Raw genomic sequence first — 27,691 nt, forward strand, 5'->3', positions numbered from 1 at the left:
GGAGGCAGAGGGGTAGATGAGGGAGGCAGAGGGGTAAATGATGGAGCTCGAGAAAACGAGCATTTCACTCTTTTGGAAACCATCGTCATATTGTTCTCTTTCTCTATATCACGCAATTTTTGATAGCGCTTTTCCTGCAAATACTTAGGCCAAAAAAAAAAATTGTGTGTTTCCTGTAACATGCTCTTCAGAAATAGGGTAGGTAGGTAGGAAAAAAATTTTTTTTTGGTAATTTTTTTTTCTCTGCAAAAAAGAAAATGAGAAAATTTTAATACCCTTCGACAAGGGTCAAGGCATCGTCATTTTCAACACAAAAGATTACATACACGAATGCAAAAGACAATTACGCAACACTCAGTATTATACACAACTAGACAGTGACGACACAGAACAAACAGTAAACAAAGTACACGAACTATTAAACAAAATGTACGAGAACAAACACATCGACCATGATACGTATAAGTATCTCGATCCAAAAAACATAAAAATCCGTACCCCGCAGTGGTACTTATTGCCTAAAATTCACAAACCGCCGCCTGAAAACTCAACGTTTGCAGGGAGACCAATATTTAGTGGCTGCTCCAGTCCCACTAACAGAATTTCAGAATTCCTGGATTACTTCATAAAACCACTGGTCCAGCAACAACCGTCAAATATAAAAGACACAACAAACTTCATACAAGAAATAGAAAAAAACAAATTTTCCCCAACATGCATTTCTTGTAACACTCGACGTGGTGTTGATGGACACAAACACAATTCACGACGAAGCGATTCGGCTAGTCAGTGAAACATTAAACTCACAAACCTCGCTTCAAACAAATTACTGCATCAAAAAACCACCCTCGGAAGACTTAATAGAAATGCTTTCACTAATTCTAAAACACAACAGAATTTAACAAGCAATATTTCCGCCAAACCCGCGGCTGCAGCATGGGATCGAATGCCTCGCCAGAGATAGCAGACATTGCTTTTCATGAACTTGAAAAGATAATAATCGTAAACACAGAGTAATATCATAGACAGAGTGGCAACAGCTATTGTTTAAGGGGTGAAGCGGTTACATAAGCAATCCATGTTTGCCTCGCCTCGCGAAGCTCTTGGCTCTCTTTTCCGAAGAGTGCCGACCATGCACCCTTCGGTAATTTTCGGATTTTCACCAATTGTTAAGCGAAAGTATGTTCGACAAAGCTTGTGTTGTTGTTTTCGTGTGGTGCTGATCGGAATTGATGTGCTGACGAAAACGGGAGTGTTTTGAGCTTCAGGAAAGTGGGTTTTACCGTTTTAAAAATTCCTCTCATATTTTTATGAATATATAATGAGTATGTTTGAACCAAATTTGAAAGTCTTTTATCGATACTGTCTGGTTTTACTCAATGGTTTACGGTCAGTCATACCGTCTTTTACACGTGCGCCAAGAAAGGACATGTTTATGAAACTGCTGGCGTGTTATGTTTTGATTGGCGTGAGGCAGTGTTTCTGGCCTGAGAGCTCACAAAGTAACTATGGTTGCTACGCGACTGGCAGTACGATGCCATCTCGTCGTATGTTTCGCATAATCTCGTGTAATTATCAACCACAAACCAAGCCTCCAAAAAGTTTAACACCTTTTAAGCTCATTTTAATATGAAAAGCCAATAGTCTACCGAGACGACCATGGAACAAAAGGCATGCAAGTGTTGCCACTCTGTCTATGATATTACTCTGTGTCGTAAACAACCACAACAACATTCACTTCTGGAAAAGATTCAGGGATGATGTCTTTGCAATCTTTCTGGGACCTCAAACCGAACTCACTAACTTCATTCAAAAAATCCACACAATGCACCCAACGTTTAAGTTTTCATACGAAAACTCAACACAAGAAATTACAATCCTAGATGTAGTAGTTTTCAAAGGTGCAAGATACCACAAAGAAAATATCCTCGACTTCAAAACACATACTAAACCAACAGACACATTCCAATTTCTACATAGAGAATCGTGTCACCCGACAGCAACATTTAATGGCTTTATCAAAGGTGAAATCCTTAGATACGCTCGCACTTGAAACAACAATGACGACTTTACTAAAAGTCGCTTTCTTTAGAAACAAACTACTCGACAGAGAATACAAAAACAATGAAATCACGAATATAACAGAAAAAATAAACCACAGTATTCGTAATACACTAACAAACTGTACAAGTACACGTAAAGAAGCAACAAACAAACTCATCTTCAGTACAACATACAGCCCTTACATAAAAACAAAAGATCTTAAGGGAAGTCTTTTGAAACATTTGGCTGAACTGGAGAAGGACTCAACACTAAGGAATCTATTCCCAGAATCACCAATCATTGCTTACAAGAGAAACAAAAACCTAAAAGACACACTAGTCAAAACAAAATTTACAGAAGTAAAGAAACAAAAAACAAACAAACCAGACCACCAAACGGACTCACAACGAGACCCAAACGTTGATATTCTTGCCTCGCTATTCGAAGAGCAAGACCACTAAAATACATTAAACACAAACTAACGAAAGAATCTACACTGCGACTGATGAGAAACCACACTCGGGTTTCGAAACGCAAGCGTCAAAGGACCACTCATCAACTTTGTAACACCATAGGTCCGGCTGCGTCTCGCCATAAGCTTTCCCAACACAAACAAAACATTACCGTACACACTAATCCAAACTTCCCTACAAATATCTGAGGCGAAACAAACATTTTCTTTAACACAAAAAATCGGATAAAAATGTAGGAACACATTTTTGAAACGAATCAAACACAAACTCGACACAAAGACATTTTGGATAGTTAGGTGGGGAGCCTCTTTCACACTTTTTACAATCGCCATAAGCTTTCCCCACACAAACAAAACATTACCGTACACACTAATCCAAACTTCCCTACAAATATCCGAGGTGAAACAAACATTTTCATTAACACAAAAAATCGGATAAGAATATAGGAACACATTTTTGAAACGAATTAAACACAAACTCGACACAAAAACATTTTGGATAGTTAGGTCGGGAGCCTCTCACACTTTTTACATTTTTTCTCGAACGTTATCGCATTTCTCACATGTTACGGAAAACACGCTTGCACAAGCAGTCGCTATTGTTGTTTAATGACATCATGAAATCACGCGTGATTTAAAACTTTTCCCAGCCAATCTCGCGGGATTTGTTTTCAAGGTCCAAAAAAAAGTTTAGTGTCGGGGGGTTTGAACTAGGGTAGGTCGGGTTACCGGAAACACACAATTTTTTTTTAGGCCTTACTGCCTCTGCTAAATTGACAGCTAAGAATATCGCTTCATATCCAATGCCATACAAATCGCATGCTATACATAAATAAATAAATAGACAGATATATGCAAGAATAAATAAATACATTATTACGAAACAAACATATATTTAATAAATAAGTGTTTAAATAAATAGCAAAAATAATAAATGAATACAAATTTTACCTCTCACATTATTTTCAACACGTGTCCTGTTGTCATACAATTTTATTCATAGCATTACTTGAGGCAAATTGCAGACCTAAATAGCTTTTGAATTGCGGCATATATAATTACAATAATTTGCATATATCGATGATACAGTTGATCAAAATTCACAGATAGTTTGGTCATAGTAAGATGTAATAAGAATGAATGGCATTGATGTGTTTTCAAAGAGGCCGTGACAAATATGAATTATATCATACCAGTATATTTATGACGCAAGTGCAGCGATCTGATTTTTCAAGACGTGCAAAGAACCGTGGTATATTCGCGATATACCACAGTTGGAACACTCGCGAACTCTCGGAAAGTGCAAATTCCTTTTTTGACGTTTCACCCCAGAATTTCAATACACTGTTATGATATCATGGCAATTAAGAACACCCAGCGACGGTATACAACTCGATTTTGACCAAAAGTGAACTTTTGACGAATTTCGCTCAAAGGAATTTTCCTCAAAGAATCTTTCAGTTATTCTCTTTCCAAATCAAGGGTAAAAATCAGCGATCAACATGCAAAGTTTGGTACTAAAAAACAAATTACACAAGATTTACAGATGTTTGAAATTCAAAATGGCTACCAACATCCCTGTTAACTCTATAGGGAAACATAAAATTTTCGATTTTTCAAAAACTATGATGAAAAGTTTTAGATGAGACAAGCATTGTAAAAGTTTAAGAGCCTAAATATCTATCCCCGAGGTGCATTCTACACAAAACATATCAATTAATTTTGTAGTAATCCTTCTGAAATGAATCCTGATATTCTTTGAAAAACAGATTTCTTAAAATCTGTCGTCCTTGAGTAGTGAAAGTGTGAAGAAATTTCTGGTTCTACAAACAGCAGACTTAGAGGTGTGACATAGCTCACAAGCTAAGTAACACGATATATGGATAGTTAATCGCAAATTTCATTGTTGTGGTCCACAGGTGCCGCCAACTGACCTGTTCTTCAAAAGGTGTTCTTGCACAGCTTTTAAGCTGGTGGGCAAATTAAAAAAAAACTAATCATCGGGCGGGTAGCAAAAAATCGATTTTTACTGTGGGTGGGGAAGAAATTTCAGTGGCCATGGAGAAAATGTTCGATAGTGGAATGCCGTGGTTGATATAACCTGAGGGCAGATTAAGCGCCAAACTTAGAGGGGAGCAATGTTCCAAGGTATATCACTCGCACGATTTTGAGTGGATCTAGGTTGCCTATTGGGCATCTAGTGGGCAATGGGGAATTTCAGTAGTGGCGAGGGGGCAGTGGGGAACTCGAATTGTTGTGAGCACTGAAGAGCAGTGGGCTTCAAAAATTCAGTGGTAGGGCAAATGTTTCGTATGCCTATGGGAGGGCAGTTACAAACAACTCTACCTTCCCCTCCAAATTTTAGGTCAAGGTCAAAAATAAGTAAAAGCAGTATACAAGCCTTCAAAACATGTTTTGTGAAGATTTTGCGAAATTGATGAAGTTTGCCAGTTGGCGGCACCTGGTTCCTGGACTGGATATTATGCATGAACATACTCTGTGAATCTAAACTGCCTCATTCGTAATGGCAAAGTTTCATTACAATCACTAGCTACTGTCTTGGGTAAATTATATTTTCATGAAATCAGGTGGCAGAATATTCATCATGGGAATCTCTAGAGTATGTAGATTTGCTTTCCCATTCACAGATTTGTCTTCAATCATCTGTACAACGCTCTCACAGCATTCTTGCAGGCTAGAATGAGGAAAAAGTGAAAACACTAAGTTTTACGACCATACGAAAGGTTATGGATATGCAGCAACATATATGAACTCACCACGAGCCAACCGTATGGAGACTGACAGACAGGCATAGAGAAGCAAATAGGAACGGTGAAAGATACATAGATAAAAAGAAAAACAGACAGACAGAAACAGACAGACAGATAGGCAGACAGACAAACAGACAGACAGACAGATAGATAGATAGATAGATAGATAGATAGATAGATAGATAGATAGATAGATAGATAGATAGATAGATAGATAGATAGATAGATAGATAGATAGGTAAGTAGGTAGGTAGATAGATAGAGAGATAGATTGTCGATAGATAGATAGATAGATAGATTGATAGATAGATATAGATAGATAGATAGATAGATAGATAGATAGATAGATAGATTGATTGATAGATACACAATTTCTTAGAAGATGATTTACAATCTTACAGGACAGTCACTCTCCTCTTTACAAATTGCAGATTCACATCTTCTTTGCTTACCTCATATATCCCAAGGTCGCCAAACGATCTCCAAACTCTTGACCATAGCGTGAAGACTGATTTGCGGCCAAAACCATGCCAGCGTTGACATTACCGACACAATATGATGCAATACGTATTTCATTATCCTTCATTAGCTGCTCGTCCTGAAAAATTGGTGGACGGAATCACACACAGACGCAGATACACTAACACAGACACACACAGACACACGCACCCATACGAGTGTGTCTCCGTGAGCAATTTTATGTTTGCCGAACACAAAGCAACTTGAGCAACAATGTACTATCCATAAACGAAATACGTGAGAGAATGCATGCTTGCCAGTTAGCTTTAACACTAACAAAAGGAGATAGAATATTATTCACACGTATATTTGACATCACGCATATCATCATCGCTGATCAATATCACATAGATTTCTCCTAACATAAATTTCGTGTTTGAAGGCCGTGATATACCGAGTCAATCTAAAAAGATATGCATTTCCTTAATCTTTGAGTTTTCGAGAATCGTGTCACCATTGCAAAAATACATACTTTTTAACATAATCGAATTGCTATTGCACACATACATACTGTTTAATATCCAAATCTTCACTTTGATTCACATACATTTTTGTCAGATTCTACCCCATTCACTTGGTATAATTGTTTTAATCAAAGGTCGACTTTGGTAAGTTTTTGCTATTTGTTACACAGACTGCTTAATTTTAAACCCCCCAAAAATTCCACGTGTTATGTTCTTTAAAACTAACCGCATTGATTGCCACTACAAACTCGGTGTCCCGGCTTTTTCTACTTTCCACTTAAATTTCAATATTGAAATATACCACACTTCTTAGGGATCTTGGTTTTTCATATCATTGTTATAGTATGTTACTGTAACCAATGGATTTATCTTTAGACAAACCCTAGACAGAGCGATATAATTTGTCAGGTACCACATGTGTTTTAAATACCAGTGATTGTAGCTATGAGATATATAAAAATATAAATTTATATAAACTCTAGGTAAAAGAATAACTTACCGCCGCACTCCTTGAGAAACCAACGACGCCATGTTTTGTAGCCGCATATATCGGAACATACTTGTTTGGCAATAAACCTTGAATATCGAAAATGAAGATATTATATTGATATGAATATTCAACACGTAAGCATATATATATATATATATATATATATATATATATATATATATATATATATATATATATATATATATATGCGTGTGTGTGTGTGTGGTTGTGTGTGTGTGTGTGTGCGTGTGAAAGCCTGGATAAAACACAGAAATGTACAAAGGTAGATTGGATAAGATGTAGACGTACCGAGACACACTGGATAAGATATATAAGTGTGACACAGAAATAGTCAGAGACACATTCGATAAGTAATAAACATGGGACACAGAAATGGACAAAGAGAGACTTGACAAGATATGTACATTTGACAGAGAAATGAGCAAAGACAGACTGGAAATATATAATATATTATATATATATATATATATATATATATATATATATATATATATATATTCCTCCAGAATTGGAGATTAAAGAAACTACAGAAACGGCCTCTTCTGCTTCATATCTGGACATTTTACTTGAATTTGACTCCAATGGTCACCTTTCTACTAGGCTATATGACAAGAGAGATGATTTAAACTTTAGTATAATTAATTTTCCACACCTCATCAGTAATATTCCACTCTCACCTGCTTATGGGGTATACATTTCCCAGCTTATACGATATGCAAGAGCATGCAGTTCATATGGTGATTTTGTAGAGAGACATGGCCATCTCTCTTTCAAACTGTTAAATCAAGGTTACACCAGAGCAAGACTTGTCTCTACATTCAAACGCTCTTTTGGCAGGTATCGCAAGCTGGTAGATAAATACAATATCTCTCTTCGACAAATGATCACTGATGGCATCGGTGACATTGGGCCTTAGTTAGTGACCACTACCTATCTGACTTACAGATTGATATATGGCGGGTGCCACATGTGGGGCAGGATGCGCTCACTATTTTCGAAACACCTGACATCACTTCTTGGTCTTTTGGCCAGAGGTCCATATATCTTTCTTTCATGAATTTGACTTGTTTTGTACCGTCTATTTACTGTCTGTTCTGTGCTGTTTTGTGTCTATGTTTACAACTATTGTCTTACAAATTTTGACCTAGTGTTATTGGATTATGGATTGGTATGATGCGATTATATATATATATATATATATATATATATATATATATATATATATTACGATATATACGTGTGACATAGAAATGGACAGACACAGATTTGATAAGCTATACATGTGACACAGAACGTATAGAGAGACACGGTACATAACTCTAAGAATTTTTACGCCATGACTAATCAGACCTGTACAAAAAACTGCGAAACATAAAATACACTCACAAAATACATAAAATACACTAACCGTAAACAACCAAGATGACAATGATGTGTTGAGTTGCTTTCCTTTTATTTCATAAGATATATACGTGTGACACATAAATGTACAGAGAGAGACTTGACATTACTAGCTGTAACATATCATGGAGCTAGCTAGCACATGTATTAAAATGTTACATATATTTTGTGACTATTTGAGTCAATAAATGGTTTTAAACGAGATACAAAGTACACGCATATCCGTACGATGAGCATGGGTAGCAGCATTTAACGAAAACACATGGCCGATAACTCTTGAAATATATGGTCCAGCTGGTCCAACCATATTGCCTGCCTCCGTCGAGCATGTGGCTATCTGACGAAATTGGCCCGTGTCAGACGATGTATTCAAGAAAAGGTTCGCAAGAATGTTATCTCAGCTATAGTTTTCTCCCTTTTAGACTACTGTGACACTGTCTTTTCCAACTGTAATATTACTCTCAAAAGCAACCTACAACTTGAACGCATAATTAATTTTGCTGTACGCATTCAGTGTGGACTAAAAAAGTCAGACCATGTTACATCTTACAGAAATTCACTCAACTGGCCAACTATCCAGGAAAGGCACGACCAACACTTAAAGAATCTAGTTCACGAATGTATCAACAACAAAGTTCCTGTCTACTTGCCAGACCATCTCATCAAAATTCAACAATTCACCAGTATAACACCAGAAGTAAATATGATGTTTCTAAGGCCCACAGTCGCTCATTCAAATATCGTTCATCCACCATTGCCAATATTATAATTTAAACTACTTTACTGTACCTGCTTATTCTTTTCTAAGCCATTATTGACCGATCCGCATGTCAACTTCCTGTTTCTTTTAATTGAATATATGGTGCTCACCAACTTTTTATGCTTATCCTTTTGATGTTTAGTTTTATAACTTTTTAACTACTGGTCTTTTAATGAGTTATGTATTTTTATTTTGTATATTTGCATGTATTTTATTCAATGCATGAAAATCCATTTATGGATGCATTGACTTGGAGTAATAAAATTACAAATTACAAATTACAAAATTATACATATTGTTGCCTTTTCAATGAACGTTCTGTAGCAAGTGCGTCACATTCCCAGAGTGCCATTTAACAAGTGACATATCTGTTACATCGTTATAAACAGTGTATCGTACTTTAGCATCACGTCGTACCAGAAATCTGTGAAATGGTAGGGCGATTGATTTGTCAAAATACACCAAAGCGACGCTTTCTTCTTGAACTTTTGACAGTTTGTGCAAGTTTAAAGAGGATGAAATAACTCTCAATCAATCATGAACTAAATAACCTCCATGCATGTTGTGATGATTACGAAATGCAACTTAATACGAGATGCATTTCTCACAACACAGAATATATTACCTATTTCTTTACCGCTTCTCCGACCAGTTTTAAGTATTATATCAAACTATAAAGGCCGGACTCATATAGTATAAATTTGAAAAATGCCAACAAATATCCGCTATGACCTTTAATTTTAATAACAATGGAAGTGAATTAAAAGGAAAAACTATTTGCTAGAATTCAGGAGTTGTGTTCAGTTTGTACAGATTGTCTTACCTGCAATCGAGGAAATGTTGATAATGACTCCCCCATGACCGCCATGTTGGATCCCCATGAATTCTACAGCCATATAGGTACTCCGTATTAAACTTGTCTTTGGCAAGTAACAAACGGATAAAACATACAAAAATATTACCGTTTTAGTGGAAGTCTACACATTTGATTTTAGCGGACCAAAACATCTACACTTAACATTTCTTGACCTTGATTTATACAATGTGACCTGATAATATTGTTACAGTTCGAATATTGACAGCTTCTAAGTATTAATTGTCAGTCAAGTTGCTGCAACGATCAAACAAAACAAAGTCCGTAAGAAGTTTCTTAGATATTTTCAAAATCTACTTTTTCTATCCGATCCATCATCCAACAGGCATTTCCAAATTCCAGGATGAATGTACCCATAACCTACTACCCCATGGAGCAATGCGGAGTAAAGTGTCTTACTCAAGGGCACAGCAACATGCTGGAGTCTCGACCTACCATCCTCTGAGACCTGTACCCAAAAAACTGCCCCACGGTGCCCCCTAAATATTTGAAAGTGTTAAAGAGGATGAAACTGTCTTAGATGTCACCGAGACCGAAAGTTTTCATAAGCGAATCACCAAGCTGTATCAGATACATGGTAGTCATTTATCAGCATTAACTCTTTCGAGTAGAATAAGTTGTACTTGTTTTATGATCATGGCAGATTTTGACGTGCACACTTGGAATGTAAGAGAGGACGTTAAAATACAGCATCTGAACAGAAATGTGTACATACCAAGTTTACGTCAACTGTCTCAACCAATTTGAAATCATCTAGAATGGCAGCATTGTTGCAAACGACGTCCAGCCTACCAAATCGCTTCTTTGTTTGTTCATAGGCAGCTGAAATGTCAAAAGAGAGACAAATAAAGTACGGGGAGATTATACTAATTTACGACTAAACTTCGAAAAATTAAAATTTATTGAAGAGGGTGTCATAATTGACAAAAAAATAATATTTCACGCTCTTGATACATAAGAGCCCCTGTTCGCCATAAATCCCGCTGCAATTCCACTTGATTTGGACTGTAACAGTTCTGGCGCCACGAGATACCAGCATGGAATCAACAACAATAAACGTTTACATATTTAAACTTATCCTTGTCACAGAGGTACTCTGCGTATTACCTCTATGATCTATTGCATTTCAACCACTTGTAATATTGAGGCGATATTACCGTTTTAATTTATCAATGGTTTATGTTTTAAACAATAGAACTGTCGCATGCCATGCACGGGCGAGTGATTATTTGTACTTTTGCATTTTTCCTGATCTTAGCAGAAATCAGAGTATTGTATGTCGCTTTATTGTATTTTCTATGGCGACATGGCCACGGTTTTGTATAGATGGACACTCACACGAGACAGCTTGTTTTGCAGTGGAAAATTATCTATAGTTTGCCTGATAGACTCCCATGTTTTACGATTTGATATTTTGGGGTGAGGCACTATATCATCCTCATCTTGCCTTCTTTAAGTTGTTCATAATATGGTGACCCTCCTGCAAAGGTATGATCCTTCAAAGATGCTTGCGTGATAAATTGCGACCCTCCCAAAGCACGACCTCTCTCCCCTGTAATTTCTGTCTCTAACTTACATAACAATTAAACCATTTGTTATGGAAATTAGCTGCTACTACTTCAGCCATTCCTGGGAAGAATACTGCAGTGATTTGCGGAGAGGGTCAAGTTTTAGAATGTTGGACGAGGGGGAGGGTCACATTTTAGACAAGAGGTTAGAGGGGAGGGTCACATTTTACAGTAAAGGTGCGCACGGAATTCCCCCGCCCCACCCCCTGTTATTACTGATGGGCTCCCTTACATTTCCCATTGAATTAGGACAACAGTGACATCCGACAAATTCGTACTGTCAAGCCGCATCCATGTGTGCTCAATTTAATGATACAGTCAAAGATCAATATAAACTACTATTGTCTGATTTGAAGAAGTAACATGAACTTCAAAATGCTGTAAAGCTAATATCAAAGATAAACACTCTTTTTCAATTGTAGAGTAGTTTCTCTGGGATTTGTTAAATTTGTGTGAAAAGTAGCAAACAGGATGATCTATCCCATGACTATCCTCTTGCAATAAAACAGCACCAGCAGCTGTATCACTAGCATCTACAGCTAATTTGAATGGCATACTGAAATCTGGTGCAGACAAGACCGGAGCACTTTGAAGTATGGCTTTAAGTGTATCAAATGCCTGTTGGCATTGTTCTGAAAACAAACTTTACTTTCTTTTTAAGTGAGTTAGACAAAGGGTCAGTAATTGTAGAGAAATTTGGACAGAATTCTCTGTAGTAACCAGCCATACCGAGAGAGCGCATCAGTTGTCTCTTGCAATTTGGTTTGGGAAAACTTTAATAGCACTGATTTTAGCATCAACAGGTTTTACCTCACCCTGTCCTACAGTATGTCTGAGGTAAGTCACCCTCGCCCAACCAAACTCAGATTTGGCAAGGTTGACAGTCAACATTGCTTTGCTCAGTCTCTCAAAGAACTTCTGCATGAGTTTGATGAGTTCCTCCCAGGTGTCACTGTACAGGATGATGTCGTCGACGTAGGCTCCACATCCTTCTAATCCGGATATAACGTCGTTGATCATCCGTTGGAATGTGGCCGGAGAGTTCTTCATTCCGAATGGCATCACCTTGTACTGGAACAATCCGTCTGGTGTAACAAAGGCGAATATTTCATGAGCACGATCCGTCAGAGGGACTTGCCAAAATCCCTTTAGTAGATCAAATTTTGTCACATATTTGGCTTTTCCCACTCGATCGATACAATCATCAATCCTCGGGATTGGGAAAGTGTCTGTCTTTGTTAGAGTGTTCACTTTCCTGTAGTCCGGGCACATACGATAACTATGATCTGATTTTGGCACAAGTATGCTCGGCGAACTCCAGTTACTTTTACTGATGGGTTCAATAAAGTCATTATCCAGCAGGTATTTGACTTCTTCCTGGAGATATTTCGCTTTTGTTGGATTCAGTCTGTATGGATGTTGTTTTACAGGCTTACTGTCCCCAGCATCAACATCATGATAGATGACGTTTGTTGTCATTAGAACATCTTGAAACAGGTGTTTATATTCGTGGATCAGTTCTTTCACCTGTTGTCATTATGACGGCTGGAGGTGTGCCAACTTTGTAAACTCAAGATTCTCCAGGATCTCTGAATTCTGAAGTTTGACTGAGCCCAGCTTTGAATTTAGAGTATTTTCACTCAAGTCAGTTTCAGTATCGCTCTCTTCATAATGTTTTTAACTGACTGCACTGACAGGCTGTGTTATAGTAGGATTATCCCTATCCAAATATGGCTTAAGCATATTTATGTGGCATAACTGTTTTTGTTTTCGCCTGTCAGTGTTTTTATGATGTAATTGAATTGCTCAATTTCTTATCAATTAGATATGGCCCAAATTAACGAGCATGGAGTGGTCTGCCAGGAACCGGAAGAAGAACAAGAACTTTTTGACCTGGTTCAAACTTCCATTTGGAGGTGTTTTCATCGTAATTTACTTTTATGGACTGCTGAGATGACTCAAAGTTTTCTCTGGCTAATTCACATGCCTTAGAGAGTTTTGTACGAAAATCTGACACATATTGTAAAATATTCAGACAATCATTATCGTCTGATAGGAATTTCTCTTTAAAGAGCTTAAGTGGGCCAAGGACTGTATGTCCGAATACAAGCTCAAATGGGCTAAAACCAAGAGACTCTTGAATTGCCTCTCTAACAGCAAAGAGCAGAAAATGAATTCCTTCATCCCACTGCTTCTCTGTGTCAAAACAGTAGGTCCTGATCATGTCTTTCAAGGTTTGATGAAATCGCTCAGAGCACCTGTACTGTTTAATGCCTAGTTGATCTATTACTTTTTGAAAATTCCAGACATAAAGTTGGAGCCTTGATCAGACTAGACACATTTAGGGAGGCCAAATAAAGTGAAAAACTTGACTAAAGCTCTCACTATAGTCTTTGGCATTGTATTTCTCAGTGGTATGACTTCTGGGAACCGAGTAGATATACACATTATTGTTAACATGTACTCATTTTCCTGACTTTGTATTTTGTAGGGGCCCAACACAGTCTGTGAGTATCCTACTAAATGGTTCTTGAAAAGCAGGAATTGGCTATAAAGGGGCCTTTAGAATGGTCTTGTTTGGTTTTCCTACCATTTGACATGTGTGACAAGTTTTACAGAAATGTGCTACTTCCTGCCTGAGATTAGGCCAATAAAAGTGACTGAGAATTTTATGATAAGTTTTCCTGACACCTAAATGACCAGCCCAGGGGGTTTCATGGGCCAGACGATAGAGCTTTGGGACTACAATTTGATGTTTTATAGCCAATCATCATCAACCAAGACATCTGGAGGTCTCCATTTAAGCATGAGAATACCAGACTTTGTATAATAACACACAGGGCTATCTGAAGTTTCACCGTAATCATCTAACCTGTCAAACAAACACAAAATATCTGGGTCTTTGTGTTGTTCTGCGATGAGATTTGATGTAGAAAATGTCTGACCTTGGTTACTGGAAGTTTCAAATTCACGAGGGATAACGGAATGATCCGTGTCAAACACCTGACCAGGAAAGGTGTCATTTAAGTCAACATCTGTGATATTATTTTTGAGAATATTTTGATTCTCAGTTTTCTTTGACATGGCTCTAGTAACGGCACATGAAGGAAATAAACCAGGAATCTCTTGTTCAATTAGCTCTGGATCCTGATCTAAACTAGGCTTATCGGTCACAAGTGGATTAGTTATGACCTTGTCCCCAGCAAGGTCGTTTCCAAGGAGAAGGTGAATCCCTTCAAAAGGCAAAAAAGGCCTTATACCTAAAGTCACAGGCCCAGAAACAAAGTCCGAAGACAAATAGACATTATGGAGAGGAACAGGAATGTAGTCATTACAATCTACCCCCTTAATAAAAACTTCAGAACCTGAAAATGACTTTGCAGAAAATGGCATGGTATCTGCCAACAAAAGACACTGGGAAGCCCCTGTACCCCTTAAAAGTTTGACAGGGGTAGCGGAAGACAAATCACACAAAGCATCATGAATAAATGGTTCAAAATACCCATAATGCTATCTTGAGAAGAATTGACCTTGACCATATTAATTTGGGATAAGAGGGGTTTAACCTCAGAAAATGTGTTGCACACATTATTAGACTCTAATTGAGATGAAAAAGAAATAAAGCTGATGGGCTTAAATCCACTTTGACCACTTTGACCTTCACGTTTTCTTTTCAATTTGAAACAATCTGACACTAAATGGCCGTCTTTCTTACAATAATTACAAGAAAGTATACCAAACTGTTGGTCATAAGGAGATTGAGACTTGGGATCTGATAATGTGGAAGTGTTACTTGAACTCTGTGAACTGTTGTCATTTCATTTGATTTTCTACTCTCCTTTGAAAATTTTTGGATGAAAAGGAGGAGTTAAATTTCCTTGCATTGTTACGGTATGAAAAGGACTGGGGTGGTTTGCTGAGAAATGAAGATTTGTGGGTCAATGAATAATCATCGGCCAAACGTGCAGCATCCTCCGATGTATCTGCCTTTTGTTCATTGATAAATGTCTTGATGTCACTCCGAATACACCCTTTAAATTCGTCAATTAATATAAGTTGACGTAATTTCATATGATCCTGGCAGATTTTCTCAGAAGAACACCAACGATCAAACAGTTGTTCTTTTGTTCGAGCAAAGTCAAGTTTGATCCTTCGCCTTCTCACAATCCCTAAATTTCTGACGGTAAGCTTCAGCAACCAACTCATAGCCCTTGAGTATTAATTCCTTCACAGAATCATAATCTGAAGCCTGCATTACTGACAACTATATGTAAGTTTCTCTGGCTTTACCCACCAAAGCACTCTGCAAAAGCATAGACCAGGACTCCCTAGGCCAATTCAGACTCCGAGCAATTTTCTCAAAATGAATGAAATATTTGTCAACATCCTTTTCTTGGAAGGGGAACTAACCTGAAATACTTAGTGATGTCAAAATTGTCTGAAGGGAAGAAATTTCCTGACTGTCCAAGCTCTAAACGTTTCATTTCTACCTGTTGTCAACGATCTGCTAATTCTCTTTTCTTTTTTCTTTTTCTCTTTGTCTCGCCTCCATTTGTAATTCTTTCTCTCTTCGTCTTTCTTCCATTTCTAATATTTCCTGTCTTTCCCTTTCTTTCATTTGTAATTCTTTTTCTTTCATTTGTAATTCTAGTTTCTTAATCTCCAAATTTGCTTGCATTTCTAATCCTAATTTTTTGAGATCAAAGGCAGACTCAGGCTCATAATCATGCAAGATGGATTCCTCAAATTTGCCTACACTGACTAAATATTTGACAATATTGTACTGAATTTCCTTCTTGCCCATAGATCTTTTAACTTTTACATTAAGGAAATTGGCCCGCAATTTTGTTAGGTGAAAGAGAACGAACAAAACGTGAACTCAGCAGTTTCCGTATAAAACAAAATTTATTACAGAAATAAAACCAATCGCTATGTCAGGGATAGAATACAAACTGTAAAAGTGTACGGACTACTTATCTCAGCTGGGACAGCAAAGCTCCAGTCTCAGAGTTATAACAGTCAGTCGGATGAACGAACAGTCCTTTGGCTTGCAGGCTTGAAGTTGCACTTAGTCCACAGTGTAAATCCAGCGTGGCAGTGAAGGTCTTGAAAAGTCTTGAAATTAATACTGCTGGAGTTTCCAAAGACTTGAAGTAACATGCAAGAGACACGATCCCAAAATGTCTGGCTGCAAGCTGTGCTGTTGCCGTATTTATACTCATGTCGTTATATAAGAGCATATAAGAATGATCTAAAACTTATATTGACATGCTAATTACTGTTCTAAAATTATCTCTCTTACATAACTAATTAAATTTCCAAAACATTCCAAACATGACTAATTGATATCAAGGTTGTGAGGTCATGAAGGACAGTGACCTTGAGAATGTTCCAGACTAATTAAACTCAGGTCATGATGAGTGTGGGGGAAAATGACCTACATAACACACCATATTGCACAAGATGAGGTACCCAGCATCCACTTCTTTATACAGCATGGGGTACCCAACATCCACTACATTGCACAGGATGAGGTACCCAGCATCCACTACATTGCACAGGATGAGGTACCCAGCATCCACTACATTGCACAGGATGAGGTACCCAGCATCCTCTACATTGCACAGGATGAGGTACCCAACATCCACTACATTGCACAGGATGAGGTACCCAGCATCCACTACATTGCACAGCATGAGGTACGCAGCATCCACTACATTGCACAGGATGAGGTAATCAACATCCACTACATTGCACAGGATGAGGTACCCAGCACCCACTTCCTTATACAGGGTGAGGTACCCAGCATCCACTGCATCGCACAGGATGAGGTACCCAGCATCCAAAACGTAGCATGGGATGAGGTACCCATCATCCAGATAAGGTACCCGTCATCCATTACGTTGAACAGGATAAGGTAAGGTTCTGCATCATCCACTTCTTTATACAGCATGAGGTAACCATCGTCGACTGCTTTATACTTTGATATGGTGATGTTCCTATCATGCACTATTTTATGAACCAATGAGAAATAAATCTCTGTGTAAATTTAGGGCACAATGCTACGTATAAGTCTCTAGCTTTCCATAGCGAGTACGTCCCTCTTCCTATACACGGACCTTGACTCGCCATCTTTCGATTGAAGTCAAATACTGTATACCATTTTGGTGTGACATTCGTATTTTTCCGAGTGCAAATCCCCAGTTACAACAGGAAAAATAAATGAGTCAGAGGGGTAAATGAGGGAGATCCTACAAGCGAGTATGTCACTCATTAAAGTTACTGCCACGTGTAACAAATCTCGATTCATTGTCAATGCTGAACAAATTATATGCTATCAATAAATTGCCGGACAGATTAAAATAAGTAAATAAATAAACAGTACCTCTCAGATTGTTTTCGTCTCTGACATCACATTCTACGAACAAGATCCTGTCACGACCATGCAACTTCTTCAATTCTGCTGTGGTTTCAAGTCCTGCCTCTCTGTCAGTGTCAATGATGCTCACTCCCTGTAAGGTAGACAGTTACAATGACCCTGTGGTGAGGTATCAAAATATCGCTACCAGTCTGGTTAGGTTGTACAATGCAATACTTCCGGTCCAAATGAATCCAAAAAATATTTGCTACATCGTGTCTTTTCGAGTATGAATGCAATTTAAAGAAAGGTAAACTTTTATCTGAGTCATTTAAGTTATGATGACAATTAACGGGACGGAATACCTATACATTACCATCTGATCATAATTCGAATAAAATTTTCATCAATCTTTAGCCTTTGAAAATGGGGCTGATGTGATTTTAGCAAATCTTCAAACAATATATAAGGCAGAGAAAAAATAGAATAAAGTTTTAACAGCTTCGGCAACCGGTGATTGGGTCATTAAAGAGAGAGAGAGATAGTCTAGTCGGAAGGTAGGGTTCCCATGCACCCCATGGATGTATTTTTTTAACCTACATTTTTGTAATCCTTAGGGTCTATATTTAATGAATTTTGATGTTCCCAAAATCAAATAGTGTCCCATGGGGTTCATTTGGCGCCATCTTTGCCGCCATCTTGGCCGCCATCTTGGATTTCAACAATGGGGTAGGGGTCACGTATTTACCGCTCGACGGAAACAGAAACAATAAAATACAATAAACGTTACATTTTTAGAAAGCCAAGATCATGGTCTTAGCTTTTCATTGATATATAACTTAATAGGGATAAATTAATATTCGAACGTCGATTAGACTTTATATCGGCCATTGACCGTAAATCGTAAAATTTGCTAAATTTCACACCCAATAATTAAGTTCCCGTTCCTCCAAACATTTTTTCATAAGGTATTTATATATTTTTTGGAAGAACTCAGTGCAATAAACAAGAAAAACAACATTAAAAGTATGTGTCTTGAGATTTAGTGGATGCATGAGCTTGTTTTCTTATTATGCGGTATGCCATATACCCGTGTGTAACATAAGGGGTAGGGGTAATGTTTCCCTTTCTGTTTCGAATCATGTGACGAAACCATAAAAATGTTACATCTTTTGAAAGTGCTGCATCAGACCTTTCTAAAAATATATAGATTTATGGGGAAAAGTTGCATATTTAAAAGTTACAAAGCTTAAACCTGTCGGTTTGTGTCGATTTTAAGTGATTTTTTAAGAACGAAATTACAACATATGGGGTAGGGGTAATGTTTCCCTTTCTGCCTCGAACCATGAACTATGAAACCATATAAATCGTATACTGTTTGAAAGCTCTGAAAAGGGCCTTTCCAAACATGTATAGTTTTATTGGGAAAAGTCCATATTTTAAAGTTACAAAGCTTATGCCTTTCAGTTTGTGTCAATTTTAAGTGATTTTTTAAGAACGAAATTACAACATATAGGGTAGGGGTAATGTTTCCCTTTCTGCCTCGAACCATGAATTATGAAACCATATAAATCGTATACTGTTTGAAAGCTCTGAAAAGGGCCTTTCCAAACATGTATAGTTTTATTGGGAAAAGTCCATATTTAAAGTTACAAAGCTTATGCCTTTCAGTTTGTGTCGATTTTAAGTAATTTTTTTAAACAAAATTATAATGTAATGGGTAGGGGTAATGTTTCCCGTCCTGCCTTGGAACATGAATTATGAATCCATATAAATGTTATACTGTTTGAAAGCTCTGAAATAGGCCTTTCCAAACATGTATAGTTTTATTGGGAAAAGTTGCATATTTGAAAGTTACAAAGCTTAAGCCTTTCAGTTTGTGTCAATTTTTAAGTGATTTTTTGAACAATATGCACAAAAGTTAGTCCGTTTGCCAGGTATCGAAATCATCCCCTCTAAGGCATTTTACCCACTATGATTTTCTGTTAGCTAGTATTCTCAGCTGTCATAATCTGCTTATTTTGCATTTAACTGATGGTGTGTGAGAGTGTAACGACTTGTTTGTGAAGGGCTGTCACGCCCTCAGTAATAAAATAGGAATGGGTTAGGGGTAACATATTTACCGCTAGTCGGAAACAAAAACAAAAAAGTACCATAAACAATACATTCTTAGAAAGCCCAGATAATCCCCTTACCATTTGTATACAACTAAATGGGGATAAATCGATATTCAAACATCGATTAGATTTTATATCGGACATGGAATGTAAATTGTAAAATTTGCTTAATTTCAAACCCAATAATTAAGTTCATGTTCCTCCAAACAATTTTTACAAGGTATTTATAATATCATTTGAAAGAACTTAATGCAATAGAGAAGTAAAAAACATTAAAAGAGTGTATCTTCTTGAGACTTATGGGGTGCGTCGATTGTTTTCCTAATATATGGTATGCCGTACATCCCTCTATAATATACATTTAAGGGACAGGGGTATGGGTAATGTTTCCTCTCCTACCAAACGCAGCGAATAAGGAAGCCACATAAATATCATATCTCTGAAACACTAACGCAGTTGTTTTTCCAACAAGATATGGCTTGATGGGGTAAACTCAAAAATTATGCAGTGACAATGCCTAAACTCAAAAGTTTGTGTTACTTTACTGACATTTACTTGTTGGAACGTAGAAAAATACTCTATAGGCATTAAATAGCACTAAAAAGTTAAAATGGTGGTTAATAAAAGACGTTTTACTCATTTCAATAACTCAAATTAGGGAAAGGAAGTTAACAGCTATAAGATGTCAAAAATTATATATTCCAAACCCACAAACACTAAATTGGATGTCATAGTCGTCATGCTGAGTTGATATGACAGCAGCAACAATCAATCCCTTTTCTTTAATTGTATCGCGAGATATATATAAGCAATAAAGCATCACTTTGAAAGGATACCACACGGTTTCGACCGGTAAACAACATATACGCGAACTTCAGTCGTGTGTATAACGAGTGAAATGGTCAAAACCGAGCCGATTTTAAGTAATTTTTTTAAACAAAATTATAATATAATGGGTAGGGGTAATGTTTCCCGTCCTGCCTTGGAACATGAATTATGAATCCATATAAATGTTATACTGTTTGAAAGCTCTGAAATAGGCCTTTCCAAACATGTATAGTTTTATTGGGAAAAGTTGCATATTTGAAAGTTACAAAGCTTAAGCCTTTCAGTTTGTGTCAATTTTTAAGTGATTTTTTGAACAATATGCACAAAACAGTTAGTCCTTTGGCCAGGCATCGAAATCATCCCCTCTAAGGCATTTTACCCACTATGATTTTCTGCTAGCTTGTATTCTCAGCTGTTATAATCTGCGTATTTTGCATTTAACTGATGATGTGTGAGAGTGTAACGACTTGTTTGTGAAGGGCTGTCACGCCCTATATAGTAAAATAGGAATGGGTTAGGGGTAACATATTTACCGCTAGTCGGAAACAAAAACAAAAAAGTACCATAAACAATACATTCTTAGAAAGCCCTGATATAAGCTTTTTACTTTTTTGATAATTATTCGACTATTCCGTATGTACATGGCGGTCAGTAGCCGAATCATTCACATAATGGACGTTGATATGGCCTGAAACTTCGGTAAAGTTTTTCAAGCAAACTCTTGTTTGATTAAGTTGATAGTTTTCCTTTCTTTTTTATTTCGAGTATTTGCCATGGCATGACTGAAACGAACCTGGAAACGAAGGCTGTACGTATCTATATTAGTCCGAGCCTGAGCGTGATCTGAGAGCAAACAGATCCGCAGATAATGCGAACGATCGCAACCGTTACCAACAGACTCATTATGCGGAGCCATGCCCCAAAACGCCCAACCAAACTTGGCACTAATCATGATCCCAGTCCATTTCGAGCCGGGCTTTAAGGGAAGTGCGGTGGCCTTTGAAAGACCCTTTGGTTTGGTTTTGTACCGTAGTATAGAAAGAAAACCCGACCTATCGTCGTTGCTGTGAATGTTAATTTTTGTGTTGTTTTTAGCCTCTTTTTTGCCTATTTGAAGAATCGTCTTTGCAGCCTTCCATCCTGCGTTCTGTGTAGCGAGTGTCTTCGATCGCTCTCTTAAGTTTGTGATGTACAACTGTCTTGAGTCCCGGTGCTTCATTGGGTGTAGAGGTAAATAGTTAAAGATCAGGGTGATAAATTGGTTGCCGCAGTGTCTTTCCAGGTGTTGCCACTTTTGAAGGAATTCAACACTCGGTATTTTGGCCTGGTAAGTATTCTTTAAGGTGTACCTGTAGGCTACGTGGTACTGAATAGGGGCCACTTAGGTTTCAACATATTCGATACTCTTGGCTTTCGCTTATACCCCGTTGTATGAGTAACTGGGATCGGAAATGGGAAAGTCTTAATTAATATCCATCTTTGCTAATATTAATTCTCGTTTGGCTTACAGATGGCCACCTCTACTTGTTTCGATGAAAATTTGACTTTCAATTGGACAAAACATTGAGTATGACTTTCTTCTGTGTGTTATTTAGGCCTATGAAAAATATGAAAATTGCATACATGTTGTTGTCAAATATCTCAAATCTTAGATTGTAAGAGATAGGCTTAGGCTTCCCTGTAATCATACAAATGAGTTAAATGGGAATTTATTGGAGTAGATTACAGTAATCGAAGAGAATGGTTGACACTATAGAAAGACTTATCTCGAACTGCAGGGACCTAACTATAAAAGAACAGTACAGAATACTTGCCGGATGTATTGACTGTTCATGTATAGTACAGGCAGTACTGTACAACATGGAATGTAAAACTTACAATCAAAGAAGTGGCAAATTTTCTCAACTTTTCACAAAGTTTATATTCCATCATTACTATCAGGATTAGGATTTTCCCAATCTATAAATAAGCTATTACTTGATTACACCTTGATTCAGCATGACTAATATTTTGCATTTGCCACGCAACCAGCCATGCCCGTCCCTGGGATCGCGAACAATGCCTTTAACAAAGCTTTTGGACGCTTTTCGTGAATTGTGTAAGAATGTCCTCTCTGTGGAGTATAATGTGTGAAGCCGTTGTCTAGCTCGCTTGACTCTGATGATTATGTTGACTTATTTTTTCTTAGCTGCTGGTGGCTGATCTAGCTCGAAAGTTAGATAAATCTAGTCTTTCTGATTCGATCATGCTGGTGGGAATGGTATCTTCAAGCTTTGACCCTAAAACGTCCGTTTGTGGGGTCTTTGCTTCAAAGACGTCAGGGTCTAACATTGGTTAAATGTCATCCATGATAAGAAACTAATGATAGATTCACTCACAAGGCATTTTAAACATTGAGGTGTCAATGGGAATATAAGCCTTTTTAGTCATTTTCTGAGATTTGTCTCGCCTTCTTATTGCTTGGTGTAAAGAGTGTTTGTTCGCCTTCTGTTTACTATTTAGTTGCGTAATTTGAATGCGTTCTGTGACATTTGGCTTTTCGGGTTTTAGTTCCAGAATTATTTGCTATTGAATTTTAGTACCCAGTCGAAAATGTAATCCTCATTTGGAGTATTAGTGTTCTGCGTTGTAAAATAATTTCGAAAAATTGGTTATGATCTCTTGTTTTCTGGTAAGGAACGTAAAGTGTTGTCGATCCATCTTATCTTAGTATGGAGAAGCTATATTGTGGATTGATGGTGATTGGTTTTGAGCGATAAAAGATTCTCTCGTGTTCCCGTGTGGTATTAAAAGTAACACTATTAATAGTGAGCTCTGATTTGCCCAGACGGTCACGTGAGTGTGCATATATTTACGATATACTGTAAAGTTGGCCATTCCTATCTCCAAAGTGGGTTTCTTTCAAATTGTTTTTATTTTCATCACAAGTTTCAATATACTGATATAATATAGCGATAAACAACCACTATAAGTTGGGTACACCACTCGAGCTCGGTTTTGACCATTTCACTCGTTATACACACGACTGAAGTTCGCGTATATGTTGTTTACCGGTCGAAACCGTGTGGTATCCTTTCAAAGTGATGCTTTATTGCTTATATATATCTCGCGATACAATTAAAGAAAAGGGATTGATTGTTGCTGCTGTCATATCAACTCAGCATGACGACTATGACATCCAATTTAGTGTTTGTGGGTTTGGAATATATAATTTTTGACATCTTATAGCTGTTAACTGTTAGGCATTGTCACTGCATAATTTTTGAGTTTACCCCATCAAGCCATATCTTGTTGGAAAAACAACTGCGTTAGTGTTTCAGAGATATGATATTTATGTGGCTTCCTTATTCGCTGCGTTTGGTAGGAGAGGAAACATTACCCATACCCCTGTCCCTTAAATGTATATTATAGAGGGATGTACGGCATACCATATATTAGGAAAACAATCGACGCACCCCATAAGTCTCAAGAAGATACACTCTTTTAATGTTTTTTACTTCTCTATTGCATTAAGTTCTTTCAAATGATATTATAAATACCTTGTAAAAATTGTTTGGAGGAACATGAACTTAATTATTGGGTTTGAAATTAAGCAAATTTTACAATTTACATTCCATGTCCGATATAAAATCTAATCGATGTTTGAATATCGATTTATCCCCATTTAGTTGTATACAAATGGTAAGGGGATTATCTGGGCTTTCTAAGAATGTATTGTTTATGGTACTTTTTGTTTTTGTTTCCGACTAGCGGTAAATATGTTACCCCTAACCCATTCCTATTTTATTACTGAGGGCGTGACAGCCCTTCACAAACAAGTCGTTACACTCTCACACACCATCAGTTAAATGCAAAATAAGCAGATTATGACAGCTGAGAATACTAGCTAACAGAAAATCATAGTGGGTAAAATGCCTTAGAGGGGATGATTTCGATACCTGGCAAACGGACTAACTTTTGTGCATATTGTTCAAAAAATCACTTAAAAATTGACACAAACTGAAAGGCTTAAGCTTTGTAACTTTCAAATATGCAACTTTTCCCAATAAAACTATACATGTTTGGAAAGGCCTATTTCAGAGCTTTCAAACAGTATAACATTTATATGGATTCATAATTCATGTTCCAAGGCAGGACGGGAAACATTACCCCTACCCATTATATTATAATTTTGTTTAAAAAAATTACTTAAAATCGACACAAACTGAAAGGCATAAGCTTTGTAACTTTAAATATGGACTTTTCCCAATAAAACTATACATGTTTGGAAAGGCCCTTTTCAGAGCTTTCAAACAGTATACGATTTATATGGTTTCATAATTCATGGTCCGAGGCAGAAAGGGAAACATTACCCCTACCCCATATGTTGTAATTTCGTTCTTAAAAATCACTTAAAATCGACACAAACCGACAGGTTTAAGCTTTGTAACTTTTAAATATGCAACTTTTCCCCATAAATCTATATATTTTTAGAAAGGTCTGATGCAGCACTTTCAAAAAATGTAACATTTTTATGGTTTCATCATTCATGATTAGAAACAGAAAGGGAAACATTACCCCTACCCCTTATGTTGCACACGGGTATATGGCATACCGCGTAATAAGAAAACAAGCTCATGCACCCACTAAATTTCAAGACACATACTTTTAATGTTGTTTTTCTTGTTTATTGCACTGAGTTCTTCCAAAAAATATATAAATACCTTATGAAAAAATGTTTGGAGGAACGGGAACTTAATTATTGGGTGTGAAATTTAGCAAATTTTACGATTTACGGTCAATGGCCGATATAACGTCTAATCGACGTTCGAATATTAATTTATACCTATTAAGTTATATATCAATGAAAAGGCCATGATCTTGACTTTCTAAAAATGTAACGTTTATAGTATTTTATTGTTTCTGTTTCCGTCAAGCGGTAAATACGTGACCCCTACCCCATTGTTGAAATCCAAGATGGCGGCCAAGATGGCGGCAAAGATGGCGCCAAATGAACCCCATGGGACACTATTTGATTTTGGGAACATCAAAATTCATTAAATATAGACCCTAAGGATTACAAAAATGTAGGTTAAAAAAATACATCCATGGGGTGCATGGGAACCCTACCTTCCGACCCGACTAAGAGGTACAGATGTACTCATTTATTTGATAGTTTGACTATCTCTAAAGCAACTCAGGTTACACACTAAATTTTCTGTGGCGATTCACTCTAGCTTGTAAAAGCTGATTTCTTTATTTTATGATTCTTTTCATTTCTGAAACTATCAAGTTTATCGGTTACTGCATAAAACGTAACTCATCAATTTCATGTCAGCATTAAAACATATCAAGGAACAGTAGAGTTGTAGTAAACTTTGACATGTCCACACAGACGACTGTTTTTTGGTTGATATGAAAACGGGAATCAACTGGATAGTTTGAATAATGTTTTTGATGAATATCTCAAAGAAATAAAAACGGCAGTCCTGACAGCCTTTTTTTTAAGAACTAAATCTTTTTTTATACATATCATGGTTAAAACTAAAGACACATCATTCAAGTATTGTGAAGTGTCGAATTTACATTGAGATACAAAGGAAACATTGACAGAAACATCTCATACCCTATACCTTGCTTTGGTTTCAATGCGTATAGGTAAACACAAGTTTTCGATTATTTGAACTACCTAGTGATTCAATCTGAAACAAAACGTTGCACACACTTTATCAAAATCAAACAGAAACATTTAAAATGATATTTACTTCAATAGGAAAACTATACTTCTTGCTTCTCAACATCAAAAAGCGATCGCTGACATCTCAGCCGTTTTGGTCTCCATCGTTAGTGATTTACACCATAGACCCTGGAACACTTACTAAAACCATACATATATAGGTCTCGTACAATATGTCAAATGACATCAATTCTGTGCCCATTGTGACATAAAAGTGGTAAACTTGTATATAGGTCACATACTATATATCAAAAAGCTTCGCAGTATTTTTGGATTCCATTTGTGTATAGGATAACGCAAGAGTGGAATGCAATTGTTCATCAGATATTGAACAGGCCCTCTTGCCTTCCAATATCTAAAGAATTGCACGTTATCAGGATTACAACATGTCGACAAGACCTAGCAATGAGTGTTGATCAATCAAATTTAGCCAGTTTATTTGTGGAACGATTAAGCTTAGCTAATCAACATATTGAATGTGCCCACCGTGTGTACAATACTTCTCTATTGGCGAGGGTTGAATATGGAAACTCATGCGTACACGTGTCGTTCCTATGATGTGTGCACTACTTGTCATTAATGATACGGCATGGGAAGAGCGAACACCATACTGAGTGGCAGCGCCGATGATTTGTTTACTTTGAATAAAAACAGTTGAGTTGCGAACACCTTTAGTTTTGGGCAAAAAAAGAAATAATTTGGCCTCAGACTTTTCGTTCCATATAAGCGAACTACTAGAGGAAATGACGAAAGATGGATTAATTTTTGCATCGTTAAATATTGTTTCAAAAAAGCTGGAATTCACTATCCAGGACAAACCTTGTACAATTTAGAGATTAGTTACAAAATTAGTTGTCTGCCGTGAAGAGGGGAATCAGTTTCTGAACGACGTCACTTTTAAACAGCGAAGATATATTTTGGATCACATTATCATGATAATGTGCTAAGAGTGCAAAGGAAATTGGTATCGAGAAGAAACAGGCTGAAGTGTTGAGTTCAACTGATGAGAATAAACTTTTAAGCCAGAAATTAATTGGTGATTATAACCCACAGACAGTTGGACGCATATGTCTTCATGTTTGGCATACATTTTACTTTGAGGGGGAGTAAGAACAGGGAAATTGAAGCCCTGGCCAAATTTGCGACAAATATTGTTTGTCTATTGGTAAATATTATCTGGAGTCTACTAATGAAGCGTCGAAAACTAACAGTGGAGGTTTGCAATGAGGAAAATGTAGCGTAAAGTTAATGCTGCGTTCGAAAATACAGACCGCAAGGACAGTAGTATC

General features: G+C 37.1%; 1 protein-coding gene across 1 annotated transcript in view; it reads right to left on the bottom strand.

The window, feature by feature from the left end:
* Positions 1-3,480: 3,480 nt before the first annotated feature.
* Positions 3,481-27,691, bottom strand: part of LOC139122564 (15-hydroxyprostaglandin dehydrogenase [NAD(+)]-like) — a 46,134-nt gene continuing 21,923 nt past the window's right edge. Inside the window, exons 2-7 of the mRNA XM_070688109.1 lie at positions 17,769-17,895; positions 10,531-10,637; positions 9,765-9,861; positions 6,769-6,845; positions 5,739-5,884; positions 3,481-5,210 (exon numbers count right to left, since the gene is read on the bottom strand). Coding sequence (XP_070544210.1) covers positions 5,084-5,210; positions 5,739-5,884; positions 6,769-6,845; positions 9,765-9,861; positions 10,531-10,637; positions 17,769-17,895 — 681 coding nt within the window. The 3' untranslated portion in view covers positions 3,481-5,083. The remainder of the gene's footprint in view (positions 5,211-5,738; positions 5,885-6,768; positions 6,846-9,764; positions 9,862-10,530; positions 10,638-17,768; positions 17,896-27,691) is intronic.

The sequence above is a fragment of the Ptychodera flava genome, chromosome 2 (genome assembly GCF_041260155.1).
Source record: "Ptychodera flava strain L36383 chromosome 2, AS_Pfla_20210202, whole genome shotgun sequence".
In the NCBI taxonomy this organism is placed as follows: domain Eukaryota; kingdom Metazoa; phylum Hemichordata; class Enteropneusta; family Ptychoderidae; genus Ptychodera; species Ptychodera flava.